We start from the raw sequence: 19,855 nt of genomic DNA on the forward strand, positions 1-19,855 counted from the left end.
ACGAAAGCTGACGCAGTTTAAGGAGGGTGTGTTCCTCTCTGTTGGAATAGATAGCCCAGAGTTTGCCTCTGAGAGCTGTAAGTTGGCGTTGCTTTTGCCGTGTGGGGTCTGTCTTGTGGGAGAGCTCCACCGTAATTCTGCCTTTTGCAAGAACTTTTTTTAATTTGCTTTCTGGATTGAAACAAACATATAAAGTATTTGGAAAAACCTAAAAGTTATCACTTCTTGGGTGTTCATCCACTTTGTGTTGTTAACCTTACATAATAGTCCACCAAGTAGGTCTAGATGTTTACATGAGAAAGTGGAACTTCTATTTTGGAAATTCAATGAATGCTCCTTCTATGAGTCAGTTCCTGATTTCATGAACCAGACTGTAGAATTTACAAGTGCGAAAATAACATTTAGAGCACTGAACACTTTGGTGTTCAAGACGTTCTGTAAAGTCATGCTACATCAAGACTTCAATTCTCCTCCTTAGAAAAATGTGTGTGCATAAAATAAAATTATAAGTTAAGGGAGACTTACCGGGGTAGGGCCTTGGCTAGCTGCCTAAGATGGTGGTCATATGAATTAAACGCTCTGACACCCGGGCCCCACAATCCTTCTCCAATCCTCATTATTGTCTATCTGCTTGACTCTCTAAATTGATTGCATGTACTTTATGTACACTCCAGTTTGGTTACTGGGGTACCCTTGTGAATCCCCAGTATATGCTACACTGGGTACTAAGGGCATAGGTGCCCTATAGGCCTACCAGGGGCTGAAGCATGTATTATGCCATCCCTGGGAAGCATTCCAAAATGGCACCACAAGACTGCTACTGCAGCTTGGGTAAGGAGGTGCATGCACCCCTTACTAAGATATAGTTTACTTATATCTACCTATAAATCACTGACACACGTAAGCCTATCAGTTACTCCTAACTTTGAAATGGCTGCATGGAAACATGTCGTGTTTGGAGTCAAACACTTTGGAATCCTACCCCCCCCCCTGCCAGTCCTGGCAACAGGGGTAGAATTTCACCCTTCTAGAGGGAGAGACACGTACACACTGGTCTAACCGGTAATAGTTTAAAAGAGCCCTAGCATCACAAACTGGATGCTGCAGCCACAAACACAAGTCTGACATCCTGCTGCTGGATGAAACTCCAGCAAGGGAGGCCTGGACAATACGTTTCCTGTCAGAAGGAAGTGTAACCACCTCCCAGACAGGCTTTAGTTTATTAGGCTGGGTGGGTGCACTCCAGGAGGGTTTTGAAAGTCTGCACTGGGGGCACACTTGGTGTCCCTGTGCATAGCCCAGTTCAAACCGGTTGCAGGGGCTACCAGCCCCTGCTCTGGCATGAAACTGGACAAAGGAAATAGGTGTAACCACCCCTCTTTTCAGACCTTCCCATTGGTGGGTCCCCAGAGTATGTCCAACCCCTTTTCGTAGTATAAGTAAGGGACCCCTGGCAACAGGACTTTAGAATACACACCTGGACAAAACTCTGACACTGAATCCTGGAACTTCAACGCTCTACTAAAGACTAGAGGACGTGAGAATCTCCCTTGAGGTTAAGGAGTGACTTCCCTGCTCAAGCAGGCACCAACAAAGCATTTTGCCGGTCTGCCTTTCCAAAGCTCCCGATAGACTCCGAAGTATTTGTGACACAGGAAGAGGATTTTCAGACTTCTCAGAGGCCGATATGAGTCCACAGCAAAGCTGAGACTTGCAGCCCTCACGAGTGACGTGGAACCGGAACCCCTGGACACCATTCACATTTGCTAAGTGCTTTGACTTCCCAAGCTTTCCTGAAATTGTGCTTTGAGTTACTTGTAGCCCATGCCTCGTGCATTATCTGCACCAAAGATTGTGGGCCTACACTTCACGAGTGTTCTGTGAGCCAGCTTCTTGCATTTAAACTTGAGGCTCCTTCACGATCCCTGGTCCGTTGACTGGTGGGTCCCCTCAAAGGTAACTCTACTTTTCTTTGGGCTTCCCTGGTTGCTCCAGACATGCCCTGACTCTCTACCATGTGGTGAGACCCTCAGACCTTGCTGGTTTGCATCAAAGCATTTATTTGATTCCTGCGTGGGTTACTGTTGCCAAGGCTTGGCGGGTCCAATCCAGAAACCGACACCACAACACTTGACATCCTTTGTGGGACAGCTTGAATCCAGTACCTGGTCATCGTCGACACCTCCTGGTCCTCGTGGCTGAAGAGTCAAGCTTCACCTTCTTCACCTGAAATCACCCATCGGTGGGCATTCGACTATCGAGCCCCTGGTCACTGGCAAGTGACCCAGACTCTGTCCCCTCTGCTTTCAGTTTCTTTTCATCTTTGATCCAGGTTTGGATCACACCGGATACTTTCCACTTGGACGCAAGCAGCACTTTGCAGCAGATCACCATTGAAAACGACAATGAAACGCAACACCAAAAGACACCTATGCACCAGGCTTCCCTGGGTGATGTAACTCAAGTACTCTGGTGCTTCCGTGGGTGTTGGCTCTAGAACCCCCTAGTTCTAAAGTGTCCTTTATCTTTAAAATTCCAACCGCGACTTTCCCCATAAAAGTTCATGGTGATTCGAGGCTGTGTTCACACACTGTACACATCCCCCGTGGTTCCCCTGTGTCACTACCTTAGGTGGTTCCTGGTGGCCCCAGCAGTTCTAAAGGCTCTAGGCCTCATGTCTATGCAAGTCGTGGTTCTTAGACCACTTTTTTAATATATGGTTTGGTACGCCCCTAGGGCTCAACGTATATTGCGCTAATTTACTGTGTGCTATTAAGTTTACTGAATGTACTTTTGCCTCTAGCCTCATAAAGGGACAAGAGGGTTGTGTTTAGAATAAATACATATATTTTATATATATACCTGATGTGGTTCTCCTTTCATTAGATCATTCACAAGATTATAGACTGGTAAAACAAGCTGCTTTACATTCCTCCAAGACTTAGTCTGAAGGCTGCTCTCCACAGCTACCACAAGGATAGCATTCTATTACGGTTGTCTTTAACCTACCACTAATAAGGGTTGTTTGGACTGGTGCAAGGTGCCCACTAGAATAGTGGACAGCATATGCCAGGCCAACTTCTCACAGTTATTTGTCAGCATCGTGCCATGTATCTACAGTGATTGCCCCTGCGATGAGTGGATGGGCCCTGGGTGCTGTTTGGTGGGCCACAGAATCAAGAAATTTGGCCCTTAGCTCCCGCCCCAGCGCTGGCTTGAAAATGGAAACTTGGTTTCCTGGAGATGTGTGGATAACCTGGTGAACTTCCTCTCGGAGCAGGAGTGCAGTCTGGGTTAATGATCGCTGGGGTCAGCTGCGGCTGCCAGGAAGAGAGTACCACGGGCAGGCCATGTGCAGGACAGGAGTAAGCATGGGCGTAAAATCCGTTCCGCTCGCGGATTTTGCGGATTTTTGGCAAATTCGCAATCCGCGAACTCTCGCGAATTTGCCAAAAAATTCTTAAATCCGCGTAAAGCGGATTTTTTGCTTGGTGGCGCTTGCCAAATAGAATACTATACAATTTTGCGGCGCGCAGCGTTCACTTACCGTCATTCAGCATTTGAAGAGTTTTTCTCCATGTTTGCGTGTGCTGCGCCATTTTGGATCTTGCTGCAGGATCCCGCGGGAGTTTGTCGACGTCATCGCGGCTTGCCACCTTGCACAGCGAGTTTGGCAACGCGAGTACGTCATAAAGGCCCGTGATCACACATCGCGGGAGTAAACACTTGCGAACACGTAGATGCGGCGGGCAGCGACATTTGCAATTTCGCACAAGAAATCCACCAGCAGGCAGCATAAACCTTGAAAATTATAATTTTTATCAGAAAAACTCCTCAGGTTGACATTTGCCTGCACTTTTTTTTGCAAGGAGTCCATTTTGGGGGTGGGGGGGGGTGGGTGCTAGGAAGGAAGTGCCCCACAGTCTCCAACTTCCTGTTCCTGTCCAGCAGGTTCCTCCCAGTGCTTTCTTCATGTGCTGGTCACTCAGCAGGTGCAAAAGTTCAATCTTATCATTAGTAACCATTCCCTGTAGTGCTTTCTGAGGGGCCCCTTCAGAGTTCAGTTGCCTACTTGCAACTATTCTATGACCCTGCTCTGACCCTCACAGCAGGCTCAGAGAATAGCTACAAGTATACAACAAAGGTCCTGTTAAAAAAAATACACTGCAACAGAAAGCAGTTACACATAAGGAAGCAGGTGCCAGCCTGGAAGTTCAAATTCAGTGACACATTAATCAGCCCCTAATTCATTCATGTCAGTTGAGACAGGGCAGGTGTGCTTTCCCCCCATAATCTACAGTGTAGAACTAAAGGGTGGAATGGGTGAGCCAGAGGGTGGCATGGGTGAGCCAGAGGGTGGCAGTGGTGAAACAGAGGGTGGCAGTGGTGAAACAGAGGGTGCTGTGATGAACCAGACGTAGAAACAACATGGTTGCGACCGTTGCTACCCGACAAGTAAGTTCGCGTTTGCGAACTGGTAAAAAACCCTTGCAAAATGGCAGAAACACTTGCAAACACAAAAAAAAAGGAATCCGCAAAATTCGCAAGAGTTCACGGATTTTGCGGATTGAGAATCCGTAAATACGCAATTTCGCGGATTGCCAATTCGCAAAATCCGCCCATGCTTAGACAGGAGACATGCTGCAGCGACCTCTGGGGACTCTGCAGCACTCGCTCACCAGTGTTGGCCCGACAGAGAGCCATCCTGATTCCTAAGATGGTAAGTTAGGGCCCCCAGCACATGCTGGACCACTGGCAGCTGGCAATGGACCCATTGCCTGAATGGGGGATTGATGGCGCATAGGCCTCCCCAAGGGGAGCTGAGGAAGGGTGCCACATGTGAATCCTGTTGAGCGGGTGCCTCCTCGGCCTGGCATGGCTATACTGCACCCACTGATCAACGGCAACATTGACGGTGTGTCTGTCCAATCCTGTGTCCAGTGTGGAAAGCCCTTGGCGGATGCAAGACTGCTGGCAGACTGCCACCAACCTGTAAGCCACATGAGCACAGGGGGGTGGACATGAATAGCTGATGTTGTTGCTGTGTTAACTGGGCTTCCTCTGGTAAGACCCACATACCTTGTTGTGTGAGCCCTGTGTCTGTCTGGTCACCCAACAGTGCCCTGAGTCCTGATCAGGGCCCCACCTGGTCTCATTGGGACTGTGGGGGCAACACAGTGTGGGGATGCTTTTTGAGTGTGCCGGGGTGGCCAGTAGGGGCCCTGCTCCGGCCTCCAACAGTGAGTAACCCGGATGGACATGGTCACAGCACTCCTCGTGTCACAGTCAGCGGTTGAGGCCTGACTGGGTTGAGTTTACTGCCCAGGAAACACCACCCGCCATGTGGCAGGGGCGGCCCCTTGGTAAGACCATTGTCTCCTAAAATTATGGTGGGTGCAGAGTGGAGTGCCCAAATCATACATGAAGCACTACTGGTCCACTTGAGTACATAATGGGGCACACTTAGAATAAAACAGACAACCCCTTCTCAGAGCTCCCTGACTTCAACACCGATGACTTTGTCCCCCCTTCCATAGCAGCACCCCAAACGGACAAGCTGTATGCCATAATCCAGGAGATATGCAACTCATGCATAGTGATTGAGCAGCAGCTGGGGGCCATTATGATGATATTAGACCTCTCAAAAATTACCAGCTCAAGTTAGCCAACAGAGTCAAGTCGAATGAACTAACCCTCTCTACCCTGTCACCCTGCTATGCAGACCACTTGTCACAACTCACCCATCTGTGCTGATAGGTGGAGCAACTTCAGGACCTAGCAGGAGATGCTGAAGGCGGTGCTTGAAGAAACAATTTGCGCATTGTAGACATGCTGGTGGGGGTGGAGGGTCCCCAAAGCACTCAATTTATAGGGACCCCTCAAGAAAGCATATCCCTAGCATGCCACCATGACCCATGTTGACCCTTACCTTCAGAGACGAGACATGTTGCTGCTTGCAGCACACAAGATGGCGCGCATCCTCATAGACAATGCCAGGACCTCTCCGTATTACACTATCACAGCCCGTCGCAGCACTGCCTCATTCCAGGAGATTAGGAAGCACCTTCATGGGGCAAGCCTCTATATGCCCTCCTGTTTACGGCCAGGCTAAGCATGATACGTGATCAGTGTACAGCCTTTTTTCAAAAACCAGAAGATGCTTGGTATTAACTCAAACAAACATTTCCAGACTCACCGTGAAGCAGGCAGCTGAGATCCAATCGGCCAAAGGCTCAGCGAGCCCCTTGGAGGTAACAGCACAGAGCACCGGACAGTGGCAGCCCCGGTGTGGCCCCCTCCCCACAGCAGGAGGCAATCCCTTTGGGTTCCTACCGTGCACCTACCACAGAGGTCCGTCAACTCTGGCTTGTCTCAGGGCAGTGCCTCAGACTGAGACACAATTGGGAGCATGGCACTGTTCTCCTCGATCACCCTGTAGATGACACACAACTTATTGAGTTGATGGTTGTGAGTAATTATTATGCTACATTGTTTTGTTTGCTCAGGTCGCCACCTACAATTCAGACACATCGGAGGGCCAGGTACTTTTATGCATTGAATTGATTGCGGAATGTTCTCCGCTGTACTTTACATGGTAGCTGCTCTGATGCTATGGGGTTTCAGGTCTCTGGAGTCCCTACTAGTTGATATGACTTTCACATGTGCTTACATGGTACCGATCAGCTAGATCTAGTCTTTGCTCGCTCCTTAGGTGTAGGCACCACTTTTTTCAACAGTTATTATGTTACTGATTGTTTTCTTGTATGGTTGAATGACTTCACTTTGCTGGACAGAGTCTTGAGACATTGAATTGAAATGTTTTATTCAGTCACCTTCTGTTTCTCTTTGCAGCAATGTGGAGTGTATTTTGAACACTAGGGCCCTGGCTTGAGGGATACAATCTTATCTTATTGATGCCTACAGAACTGAATGCTTATAACATCCTTACTTGGAATGTGCGAGGACGGGTTCTGTGTATAGAAAGCATAGGGTGTTAACCCAATTGCATAGGCACCACACCTACATCACATTTGTACAGGAGACCCATCTCAGAGGAGCTAAGGCTCAGAAACAATGTAGAAAATGGAGGGGAACAGCTATTTTACACATTTTACTCAGCTTATGAGAGGGATGCTGCCACCTTGATGGCGTCCTGTTTGTGGTAGTGGGTACACGTATTGACACCATGGGGTGTATTGTGCTGCTCAGGGCGAGTTGGATGGGGCTCCAATTGTATTTGGGTGCATCTATTTGCCCAACACGGCACAGGATGAGTTCTTGGACCACTTATCAAAAGTCTTAAGGGACTGGACATCCTACCCATGGGTGCTGGGTGGGGATTTCAATGCAGTCCTGAACATAGCGCTCAATCCCCCTGCCAGGCACGGCCCCATATGACAGGCTAGAGTGCTGTGACAATAGCTGGAGTGTTGGGCTCACAACTCAGGAATGAGGAAATATTTGTTCAATTCACACCAGTATACTGTGCATTCCTGCCTTGATAGGTTTCTATGTTCCTCACACCTTCAGTCTAGTGTTACACATGTCACGTATTCGGGAAAAACACTCTCTGACCCCAACCCTTTAGAAATGGCACTTTCATGGTGCCGGGCACAACCCAGATCTCCACCTAGCACCTACAGACTGCCTTACTTGAAGACGTGGTTTTTCGGCATTCGCTTGCGACATGTATTGATGCATACTTTTCCAGAAACTGGGGCACGGCCTCCTCTCCCGTAGTGGAGTGGAAAGGCTTCATGGGGGTGGTTAGAGGCACATCCATTGGGTGGTGGTGGGGGACAGAAAAGTGGAATTACGGAAGCTCAAACAACGAGACAGCAGGCTTGGACCATTGGAACGGGCCATGATTGAGTATGACAAGGCCTCTGAAAGACTATGTGAAGCTAGGTTCACGTATGCAGAACTCCTTTAGCTTCTTCATGTCATCGACTACCAGGCATATGCCCAGAGGACTCACACTCAGTCAGGTACCCTTTTAGCCCACTTGATCCGACCAAACCCCTCACCCACACCTATTCTGTCCATACACACAATGTCTCGAGGAACGGTTAAGAAACAGGTGGACATTAGCACAGCCTTTTGTGACTTTTGTGCAAGGCTGCACACGCCCCCGACATCCCCTAACCCAACAGACATCACCTTCTTTTTACGAAAGGCAATATTACCTAGGGTGTCAGAGGATGATCTGGAGACCGTCGGTGCCCCTATCTTCGTGAAATATGCGGTTCTATTAATGAACTTGCCTGTAACAAGACATGGAGCTCTGATGGGATCCCAATTGAATTTTACTTCTCATAGAGTACACAATTTGAACCTCAGCTAGAAAAATTATATGATTCCTCCCTGAAGAATGACTTTCTCCCTCCACTAGGGAGGCATTAATGACTTAATTATTGAAACCCGGCAAACCGCCCAAGGAGCTCATGTCCTATAGGCCCCTGTCATTGCTCAATTCTGAATATAAAATCTTGAGCACAGTCCTTGCGTGCAGGCTGCTCCCCGTTGCTCCCCTAGTTATTACACACTTATCAGTGCGGCTTTGTCCCCCACCGTAGCACCTCACTAATCATCCGTGGTCTATTTTAGGTTATGGATGCTGTGCAGGTTATACCCATTGTCTGTGTATGTGTCACTGGATATCCATCAGGTCTTTAATACCTTGGGATGGGACTCCATGTTAGTGGAGTTAGCCAGATAGGGCATACCCCCTGCGTATCTGCTGAGTGCAACTCCTATATGCAGCCCCACAGCTAGAACCGGACCTTAGATCTTTCATTCTTGCCCAAAATCATACGGGACCCGGCAGGGCTGCCCTCTCTTGCCACTTCTATTTGTCCATGCAATTGGGCCTATTGCACAGCAGATCCAGTGGAGTGGAGGATCCCATTGGGTCACACAGTACATATGGTATCCTTGTATGCCGATGATATGATCCTGTATCTTAAAGTTCTCCACGGGGATCTCTGCAAAATGGCCTGACTGTTGGCTGACTTTGTTGAACTGTCAGGACTCCAGATGAACACTGATAAGTTCTGTGCATTCTCCTTTGCAGCTACAAATACCAACCACACACCAGTTACACAATTGGAACCACACACGTTTCTTTACCTGGCTTTCCAAATCTATTGTGACAAACAGGATCTGCAAGAGAGCACCCTTATCCGCACAATCCATGCACTGAGCGCCTAAGTGAGTTTTTTTTACTACACTACCTTTATCAGTGGCCGGTCGGCTGGACCTGGCAAAGATGGGCATGCTGCTTTGTCTACTCAATCATTTCATGATTATTCCCGTGGTGGTGCTGGCATAGCATTCCGATCCCTCACCACCCCACTAATAGAGCTCGCTTAGGGGAAGGACATAGGAGAGTAACCCTTGTTAAACTACACCTGCTGACAGATGGAAGTGACCTGGAAGCACCTGATTTTAAAGCGTATTGCATGGCTGGGCAACTACAGTAGTTTTCCTACTGGTTGGCTGGACATAACCTGGAGAAAACAGGCTATATGGCGGACCAGATAGCCCAGGGTCACCTCCATTGCTTGACATGCCCGGGTGTGGCTGCGCCCCTCATGGGCTCCATGTTACCATATGTTTCCTTGGTTTATTGGAGGATGGCGCGGAAATACACTGGCTCCATGACGCCACATGCACCAAACATACTGCTATATGGTCTCTCTTTATCTTCAGGTACACTGATGCTCCTCAGACTAAGCCCCTTGGAGCACGAGGGGGTGCTGGCACAAGGGTTCCTGTTGCATTATGGCGAGCTGCTTTCGCATGCTGAATTTGTTTATGCACATGGATTGCTGGATTACTTTTTGTTATGCATACTAGTATTCTCCATTACATCTGACAGCACTGGGCACCGGATGGGAGGGAAACAGAGACTCATGGTCTACTGCAATTGTTGCACACCATGGGCCAAGGCAGACTCTTGATGTGCTGACTTTACTTTTGGCTCCGCCCTCAACTCATAATATCCCTGGGTTCCTTGAAGATGAGATGGGAGGCTGACCTATCCAGGGACTTCTTGGATAAGGAGTGGGCTTCCCTGTTAGCATACCCCAAGAAGGTCTCACATACTTTGAGTTTCAAACTCATCCAAATTCCCCTATCTTGCATAGGGCTTACCTGACCTTGCATAGGCTTATCCAAATGTTCCAGATGCCTCTGTTGTCGTGCAGATGACGATGATCATCTACACATTTTGTGGGTATGTCCCTCACTGACTGCTTATTAGACGGAGATCTCGCCTACTCTGTCGGAACTGACTGGCATTCATTGATGGGATATACCAGCACATTGTGTCCTGCGGCTCTATCCCAGGCCAAAGGGCTTGAAAGTGACACAAAGCTTGATGGACCTAGCATTCTTACTAGCAAAGCGGCTGATCACTAGATGCTGGAAGTCTCCCAGGTCACCACAAGTAACTCAATAACATGAGGAGGTTGCGCATTGGGGACTTGCGGAAAGTCGGGTGATACATAGGGAGGAATACAAAGGGCCATGAAAGAAGCCCATCTTGCTTGAATGCGATGCCATTCTGGAAAGATTTAAGGCAAAGGACGATACACGGTGAGAGGGATGAGGACTGTCAATGTTCTCCTCCCATCCACTGTATACACTGCCTCATGGCATAGGCCCCCCTTTGGTTCCTTCAATGTGGGGCAGTTAGGCTTAGCATGATCATATACACTGTGTTCCATTGGGACCTCCACCCTCCCCTCCCCATATCTCCCCCTGCCCTACAACCAGGACCCTTTCTCTTCTCGCAATGGAAATCTGCAAGCTTTCACATCCACTCCCACATAGGCCGCTCCGTATCCACGCTCTTACAGTTAGCTGATACAGTTTGTTATTTGAAGGGAGGGATGGGTTGGGAGTTACGATTGCTTAACTCGATGACAAAGTTCTCAGTTGTCTACACTGTCTGAATCATCGCATATACTCTGCAATTCCTACCCGCTACTATCTTCTGTATTATGGTACTGATCAGACACACCATGATTCATGTTTTGTGCATGTATGACCTATAAAAGCAATACAGTTTGTGTTAAAAAAGGAGACTTACCCATAGAGTATAAGGAGGAGAATAAGTACTGGAAGGTTTGCAGCTGACACGTAGGCTTTTTGTTGGAAGCACAGAAATAGGATGATGACGATTACGCAAGGCACGAGATAGTTGCACTGCAAAAGAAAAAACACATGGAAAACTCTAGCCATTTAATGAAACTGGAAAACACATTTACTGAAAAGCATTTTATTTTCAACAACTATGTGCCTCTGTGTATAATATACGTACAATGAAATGTGTTATCGATTATAGAACCAGAGGAATAAAGTGATTTTGTGTTCTTTGTACAGTAACATTTCTTACCTTAGCCACGCTGTCTAAGCTACAGATTTCAACAAAAAGTGTGTCCAGATCAAAATATATCTCTTTATTCACGGCACAACAGAACTTTGTCTTTGATTTGCACCTGGCCTGGATATCCAGTAAATCCAATTAGATGTAATTTATTCTTACATAATTTCAACCGTTTTGCATTACTATTGCCTAATGAATTGCCTGATATTAAGCCTTTTCACCACTGTATGCATTTGAGACTTTGTGTATAAGTCTTATTGATAGAACACAGGTCGGACATGAATGAACTGAACAACTCTTGCTCCTTGTTAAGTGAAAACGTAACCTCAAACCAAAAAAGGCACAAGGAAACATTTTGCACATTAAAATAGTGCAACATGCTGAAGCTGGCATTTCACATAATTACATGTAATTATGCATAATTTTTTGGGAAGTTTGCATACTTCCTACTGTTAATATTGAAAATTTCGATTTCAATACGTAGAATGATACATTCATGTATAAGAACAAAATTGCATCTTAATTTGCCCATTTTGAACTTCACGGCAACCCCGACTGAAAAATATGTAATCAGGCAGTCTCTGAGACCTGGGCATGAGGTCACTGATTGATAGGTCACAGCCGGCAGACAAATACATGAACAGGAAATCCCAGATCAATCCCACAGATAGGTGCAGCAACACTATAATGGTGCACGGGGATTGGCTCCAATAAATCTGTACATAAAGGAAACTATGCAAATTTCACCTAAGCCTGAAGCTAATCCACCAAGCCTGTTCCTGTGTGGGAACTTCACATCACCGGGTTGGTGAAGAATGAAGAGACAAGGCCAAATCCCACAGACAGAGCCCTTTCTAACTAGACTACACTCGAATACTTTGTTTTTCATTCCAGAATCCAGCCATCCAGTGAAGCCACTCAGCCAAGTCAGCTCCCATGTTCAACTTAATAACATCAGCGGGGTAGTGAAGAAAAGATACTTGAAATCCCTCATTTGGCAGAAGGCGCAATAGATAAGCAGGCGATGAAGAAGTGGCACAATAATAGTGCAATGGCAGTTCATACATTGCGCACAAAGTGTGCAAAATGCTCTCTGTCCTGAAGGTCAAGGGCTAGGACCTCTGTTCACTATAAGGCTAATTTGGGGCTAACTGAAGAAGGTAATTCCATATAGCAAGTTCCTGCTGAAGTCAGTTTGAGTCACCCTCCACCAACAATGTGAAAAAACATACACCCATTAAAATCACAACTGGTGGAGGGGGTAGACCTCCACATGCTAAAAACGTTTGATTGCTTATTTTGTGAAAGGTGATATACGCCCATATGTCGGGCACTCAATTGAGGACTTACAGCACAACTGACTTCTACAAGGAGACATTCAGATAGTGCATTCAGTTGAGATAGTCTTTGATTAATAACCTCTCTGCATGTGCAATACTGGGCCAAAGAATCCAGGTTCTGAGAATGTCTTTTATAGGCAGGAGATACAATCTGGGACTAAACCAGAACAAGTCCTTTTTCAAAATGGCAAATGTATATTCTACTAAGAATAAACCATTTTTCTCTGGACTTACATTTAGGCCGGATTTACAAATATTTGATGCAAGGCAGTGCAGCAACCAATGTTGTTGCACCGACATGCATCAAAGGGGGAGAGAAAGAAATGCACCATATCTATTAAGATATAACACATTTTTTCTTCCCCCACACTAGTGCAGTTTTGGCTGCTATGCGCCAAAGCCAACACCTTTTTTCCATGGTGCAAGGGAGTATGTTTTCTCTAAAGCATAGATTTCGCTGGTAGAAGGGGACTCATCCAGTACAAAAACTTTTATAATTTGCCACTTTGCAAGCTTGTATGTATGTTTGGAAAAAATGTCTCCTCGTTACGTTTGCTGCAAGGCCTAGTGGTGTAGGTTTTTGGATCAGACCCATGTCTGTGAATGTTAGTAGATAGAGATTTGTGTCTGACCCATGGGTATTTGCAAGGAAATGCCCATGTACTACCCATGGAGTGCCTCTCTGACACAAAATAGTGCAAAGTAGTGCTTATTACAACTTTATTTTAATTTGGGTGACTTTCCAATGGAAATCCTGATTGTGATGAATAGAAAGTCCCACTCCAACTCTGTGCTAGATTTGCGTCACTTTTGTGATGCAATCCTGGCGCAACGCATTAGTAAACCTGGGTATTAATTCTTTGAATTTTTAGTATAGGACATTCAAATGCATGTATTAATAATATTAGCCTAGCATGTTGTGGAGCTTGATGGCAAACCTTGGAAGCTGAACGTAATGATAGGTTAGGAAAGGCAGGATGAAACAAGCAGAGATTTGACCTATGTTTGAGTCATACATTTGGACAAATTAAGTTTTCCTCTCAACCTCCAGGTACATTTTTAAAATCTCATCGGCCACCCACAGACAAAGTGCAAGTCTATAGAGACACGATCTCTTGTCTAGTGAAAACGACATTAAGTACATAATTGGTCAATGTGCTGTAGAAGAGCAAAACTGCTTTAAACTTTGGAGGCACAGAAGTCAAATACTCTCAAATTATTGATATGGCCGTTAGTGTTTATGAGCTTGGTGAAGATTTTGCCAGTGCTATAAATGGGGGTGATTACTATGCGAAATGTTACAGGGGAACAGGAGGAGCAGCTCACAGAAGAGAGGGAGACGCTGCCAATTCACAACTGTAACTGTTCTTCTCAATAGAGAGCAAGAAAAAAGAGAAAAAAAGCAAGCGAAAGTAAGGTTTAATCCTAAAACAGCCCTGAGAGTGGGCAGTGCTATGCCATAAGTGAATACGTTATATTTACTTTTCACCAGAATAGTGCAAAACCATCAAGCATTTAGCCCCATAGTGGACATAGTCAAATCCAAAAGCAAAGCATAAAATAAAGTAAGCATTCAAATAAAAGCCCATAAGGACTCAGATATAAAAACAGTTTTTTATAAAAATCTTCCAAACAATAGCCACCCACATTCTTGCATTGTTAGATTTGTCCGCCTTAGGGTGGTCTCCCCCACACTCTGGCCTCAAATTCTTCATTTTAATGACCTCATTTCTGTTGTCCTTAGGGCTCGGGACACTTCACCACTGCTAACCAGCACTAAAGTGCTTGTGCTCAACTCCCCTAAACATGTTTAAATTGGCTTGTACCTAAGAGGCATATTTAATTTACTCATACATCTTTTGTAGTGCAGTATATCATATACCCTGGGCCGGTAAATTAAATGCTATCTGTGGGCATGCATCATCTTTTGTGCTACCCACTTAAGTAGCACAGTAAAACATGTCCCCGACCTGCCATTGCAGCCTGAACACAGTTTTAAATTGCCATGTCGACTTGGCATTCAACCCCCCCTTGGAAGGCCTAAAACTCCCCTTTCTTACATATAAATCACCCACAAGGCAGGCTCTAGGTAGACCAATGGTCAGGGTGTTGTGTAATTAAGTAGATGGACATGTACTTTCAAGTTTTACATGTCCAGGTAGCTAACAACTCTCAAATTTGGTTTTCACTACTGTGAGGCCTACCTCTCCCATAGGATAACATTGGGGATTGCTTATTACGTTTAATAAGCTGTAATTTCCTTGTGGGAGTTTTGAGAAACCAGGGCTTTTTTGGAGTGTCACCCCACTTTCTCCCCCCATTTTTGACTGCTAGACGCTGGTCTTCTGACTCTGATTTGTGCCCTGGGCTCTGCTAAGCAAATCCAGGGCCTGTGCTGTGATTAAAGATACATTGTAATTAGTTATAATTACAATTGGCACTGACAACCTACCTGTAAGTCTCTATTATATGGTACAGCAGGTAGTCTCTATTATATGGTACCATGTAAGTCTCTATTATATGGTACAGCAGGTAGGTTTGGAGGCCCATTAGATTTAATGCACTTAAGTGTGCACTGCTGTGTTGCCCACTGTCATTTTAAAAGTCTGCCCTGCTTTGCAGGCTGCTCTTAAAATTAAATTATATGCAAATTCCACTTAGGAATTAAAGGTACTTCCAGTGTCTTAAACTACATTATTTAGATATATCTCACCCCTAATTTCTTCCCTATGTGCCACAGGATTAGACCGCCTTGTACCTATAAGCAGGGACATTTTAAAATATGTTGTATATGCCCTGGTGGGGAAAAAAAGGCTAATTTCCTTTTTCCCCATGTAGCACAATAGCTCCATAGGCTAACATCGTAATACTTTAATAAATTATACCTATTGATAGAAGTGAGCTAAAATGTACTTCAAAGTATTAAAATGATAGTTAGAATAAATCCAATAACTTGCTAAGGTTAGATTTATTATAACTATCACTGACAAGAAGTTATAGACCTTTCATTTCTGAGGAACCAAAATCCAGCCTTACAGCAGCCTCTCCTTTTTGGCCAACCTTTGACAGTCTCAGCCAAACTGCTCTGATGAGGTGTGAAGTGGCCTACATAGAGACAAAGAACATCTGATGGGAGGATATTTGCAGCTGCAGAGCAAAAGGCAGGATTGAGGAAGAGTAGCCAAACTAGTCTTCAAAGAGGGAATGACAGTTAGGATAGGACACAGGCTCCTCCCCCAAAATCCTGCACCCCCAGTCAGAAAGGAGCCTGAGTAATTGAATTAGCAGGGGGGCTGAATTGGGTGTGATAGGGAAATGTAGCCACACCAGTGGGCTGGTTTAGCCAGATCTTAACCTCCAAGAGAGAGTCCTTCCATTTTGAATTTTAAAGGAATAGTGCTTTCCGAGACAAGAATATTCCACACTTTGGGGGAAGTTGTCATAACTGAAGGTGGCATCATGCACCCCATTGATCAGGGGTGCCCTCATGCTTGTCTCCCAGGAACTCTGGATAAATATGAGAGAACTGCCCAGCAACACAGATCACTGCCTTGAAACTACAAGAAGAAGAAGGATTCCCCAGCTGGACCCTTGGCCTGCACAAGAGAGCACTGCACTCATAAGGACAGCACCTGCTGCACAACACTTTGGTCTTCAGCCCAAAAGGGACTTTGCCTGGCTCTGAAAGTTAAAGGAATGAATGGACTCCTTGAAAGCAACAGGTTAAAAGAGCTCCACCTGCATCATCTCCACCAAGAAGCACCCAGCTGTAGTGTTCCATAGGCCTTAAAAGATTTGGCCTGGTGCATTGTGGGTCTTGTAGTCCCAACTTGCCACGGAGCAACTCAGAGATTCTGTAACTTTGATTAGTGTTGTTGACCTTCAAAGACCCAAAAGACATGTCTGGAGAAGAAGGACTACCCTTGTGGACTCTTGTATTACACAACAGAAGACAGCTCTCATAAGCACTGTGCATGCTGCACTCACAAGGCTTCACAACAAAAGGACTTTGCCTGACTTAAAGTTCAAAGAGTGAACTCCCTGATCGCAACAAATAGAAAAGTGCTGGAAGGGCTACCTGCAACATCAACAGCGAGAACAACTCCAGCTGACAACATTCACCCGCATTTTACTTGGAATGACCCTGTGCATTGCAGGAGTTGTAGTCCGAGACCCTAGGAGGCAAACCAGAGCTTTAAAACCCTTGGCTGGTGCTGTGGACCACTTTCTTGCATCAAGAAAACACTTATGGAAGTAAGTGTAAAAGTATTACATTGCGGGCGGCCTGGACTCTTTTCTTTGTCCCTGTCCAGAGTTACCTTTTTTAACCTTACGTGCGTTTTTTGCTTATAAGCACTAGTTTTACTTTTAATCTTTAAAAATGTATATCTCTGGTTCCCTATACTGGATTTTACTTGTTTTGGTGTCATTTTCTTATAAAATATTTCCTACCGTTACGAATTGCTGTTGGGTTTTTGTTGTGTCTTACATTTTAATGTATTGATGTTTTAAATGCTTTACACATCTGTTACCTAAGTTAAGTCTGCCTGCTCATAGCAAGCGTCCAAGGGCTGAAGGGAATCATTTATTGAGACTGTGACTTGACCTTATATTGTGATTTTGACCTTATTTATAGTGGTAGGTACCTACATACACCTACTAATAAACCACATTCCAAAAGCAGATGGTAGCTGTATCATGTTTGGTGTCTTTGGAATTGGAATAAAAAGACCTATTTAGTGGTGAAATCTGGGTTTTATATCACAATTTTAAATACTCCACTTTTAGAAAGTTGGCATTTTTCTGCCCTTAACCCTTTTGTGCCTACAGCCTGGCCTGTATCACATGACTGGGTGTAACTGACAGTTGGATGAAAAGTCCTCCCAGACAGTCACACAGTAGAGGGATTAGGTTGCCTGAGTGGACCATCTGCTGGTAGGATGGGGGCTTAACTGAACACAACCCCACTTACATGTGAAGAGCTTTGCCTTCACACAAAGGGTTTAACAAGCCTGCATGTCACTTTAGCCAACTTGGAGACAGGGCAGGGGAGGCATAATGTTCCATACAGTTCAAAGCCTTACACCTTCTAGAACGAGGGAACCAGGGTATATTAGAAGGACCACAGGCACCAGCTCTTCAGTACATTTCTAGACCTGTAGATACTCTGCCAAGAAGAAAGACTGCAGTGCTGTTACAAGACTGGCACTCTGCTGGACTGCTGGTCTAAAGGAACTGCTGTCCTGTAGTGCTGACCTGCTGTCCTCTTGCCTGGAGAAGAAGAACTGGATCTGTAAACCTCATCTTGACTCCAGGACCCCAGAGTGGATCCAAGGGCTAGTCTGCTGGCCTCCTTATTTGAGCTCAAATACATAAAAGGAACCTCTGGTGTGGCTCACTGGCTCCTAAATAAAGTTTTTGGGCTCTTTGCAACTACAAACGGGCATTTTTGCATGGAGACCGTGCTGCTCACACTGAAATCCAGCACGAGCCACTGCCAGACAGTCTCTTCTCATAGCAGCATCCTGTGGGGGACTGCAATTCCAAGGCACAGGCCACTTATGTGCGGTGCCCAGCCTGCTTTTCCCTCCACGCTGTCAACGGTCTGTGACGCTCTCCTTGCTTTCAGTGACCCTCTGCAATGGGAATGGGACTCTTGGCACAAAACTTGAGAAGCAGGACTAATATAGGACTGCACCAACCATTTCAGTCTGTAGACCTTTTGGCTTTGACCTGGTCCAGCGCAAAATGATAGCAGCGTTTGGTGCTTTGTTCTTTTAGGTGCTATATTCCACTTAATTTTTTTTAAATTCATAACTCCGGTTCTACTAATTGGATTTTTCCTGCTTACCGCCATTCATTGCTGTATCTTTTTGTTGGCCTTCCGACTCAGAGCCTTTTACCACTGCCAATAAGTGCTAAAGTGCATGTGCTTCTCCCCTAAACATGGTGACATGGGTGAATACCTGATTGGTATATTTAGTTTACTTATATGCCCCTTGTAAAGTGGTGTACCATATAACCAGGGCCTGCAATCTAAATGGTACTAGTGGGCCTGCAGCACTGGTTGTGCCACCCATACAAGTAGCCTTTCAAACCTGTCTCAGGCTTGCCCATGAAGGGCCTGTGTGTGCAGTTTACTGCCAATTTTATCTAGCATTTAAAACCACTTGCTAAGCCTTAAACACTCCTTTTACTACACATATGTCACCCCAAAAGGTAGGCACTAGGTAGCCCTGAGGGCAGGGTGTTATGTAGGTGAGAGGTTGGAAATGTACTTTTAAGTATTACATGTCATTTTCCACTACTGTGAGACCTACTCCTCTTATTGGGCCGCATTGGAAATTCCTTAAAACAATTTTAAACTGTAATTCCTAATGAGAAAGGAGTGGCTATATCATGTTTCATATCCTTGGAATGGTAATGATAAAGCCTCTTTACTGGTGAAGTGGGATTTAACATTACCTTTTTAGAAATGCCACTAATATAAAGTGGACATTTCTCTGCTCTTACTCTCCGTGTTACTTGCAGCCTGTCTCCAGTACATTTCTGGGGTGGATGACAGCTTCACTTTGTGCATTTCCTCTAGGCAGCCCAAAAATACAGGAAGGGTGGGTGTGACAGAGAACTCAAAGTAATTCATCTTCATCCAATAGCTCTTCCTGGGCAGTAAGAGGGAGGGGGAGCTAACACACCTGACTAGGCAGGGCCCTATGTCTGACACAAAAGGCTGATTACACCCCACATATATCCTGGCAGACAGGACTGGGATGAAAGGGGACCTGTGCACCTCAAGGGCTTGCTTTGAATTCACTCCTTCTTCAAAGGCACATTTAGGTATACATACTGGGGCTCTGACCATACCAAGACTCCTGGACCTGTGGAGTACTCTGCCAGGAGTAAGAACTGCTGTGCTACAAGTATTGACACTTTTCCTGAGTGCTGCTCTGAAGGAACTTATTTCTGCTTTGCTGAGCTGCCCTGCTGTCTGCTGATATATGCACTGCAGAGGACAAGGACTACCCTCATCTCAATTGAACCCAGAGTGACTCCAAGGGTTTGCAAGCTTGCCCCTATTCAGAAGTCTCAGGGCTATAGAATACTACCTGCAACTCTGCAACAG

At 45.7% G+C, this 19,855-nt stretch overlaps 1 protein-coding gene across 3 annotated transcripts in view; it reads right to left on the reverse strand.

Annotated features, from left to right (window-relative positions):
* LOC144818798 (phospholipid-transporting ATPase ABCA1-like) overlaps positions 1-19,855 on the reverse strand; it is a 3,252,877-nt gene that overhangs the window by 835,731 nt on the left and 2,397,291 nt on the right. For all 3 annotated transcript variants that reach the window (XM_078676562.1, XM_078676560.1, XM_078676561.1), the window contains exon 38: positions 11,096-11,211. In XM_078676562.1, the coding sequence (XP_078532688.1) occupies positions 11,096-11,211 (116 nt within the window). The remainder of the gene's footprint in view (positions 1-11,095; positions 11,212-19,855) is intronic.

The sequence above is a fragment of the Lissotriton helveticus genome, chromosome 2_1 (assembly GCF_964261635.1).
Source record: "Lissotriton helveticus chromosome 2_1, aLisHel1.1, whole genome shotgun sequence".
Taxonomy (NCBI): domain Eukaryota; kingdom Metazoa; phylum Chordata; class Amphibia; order Caudata; family Salamandridae; genus Lissotriton; species Lissotriton helveticus.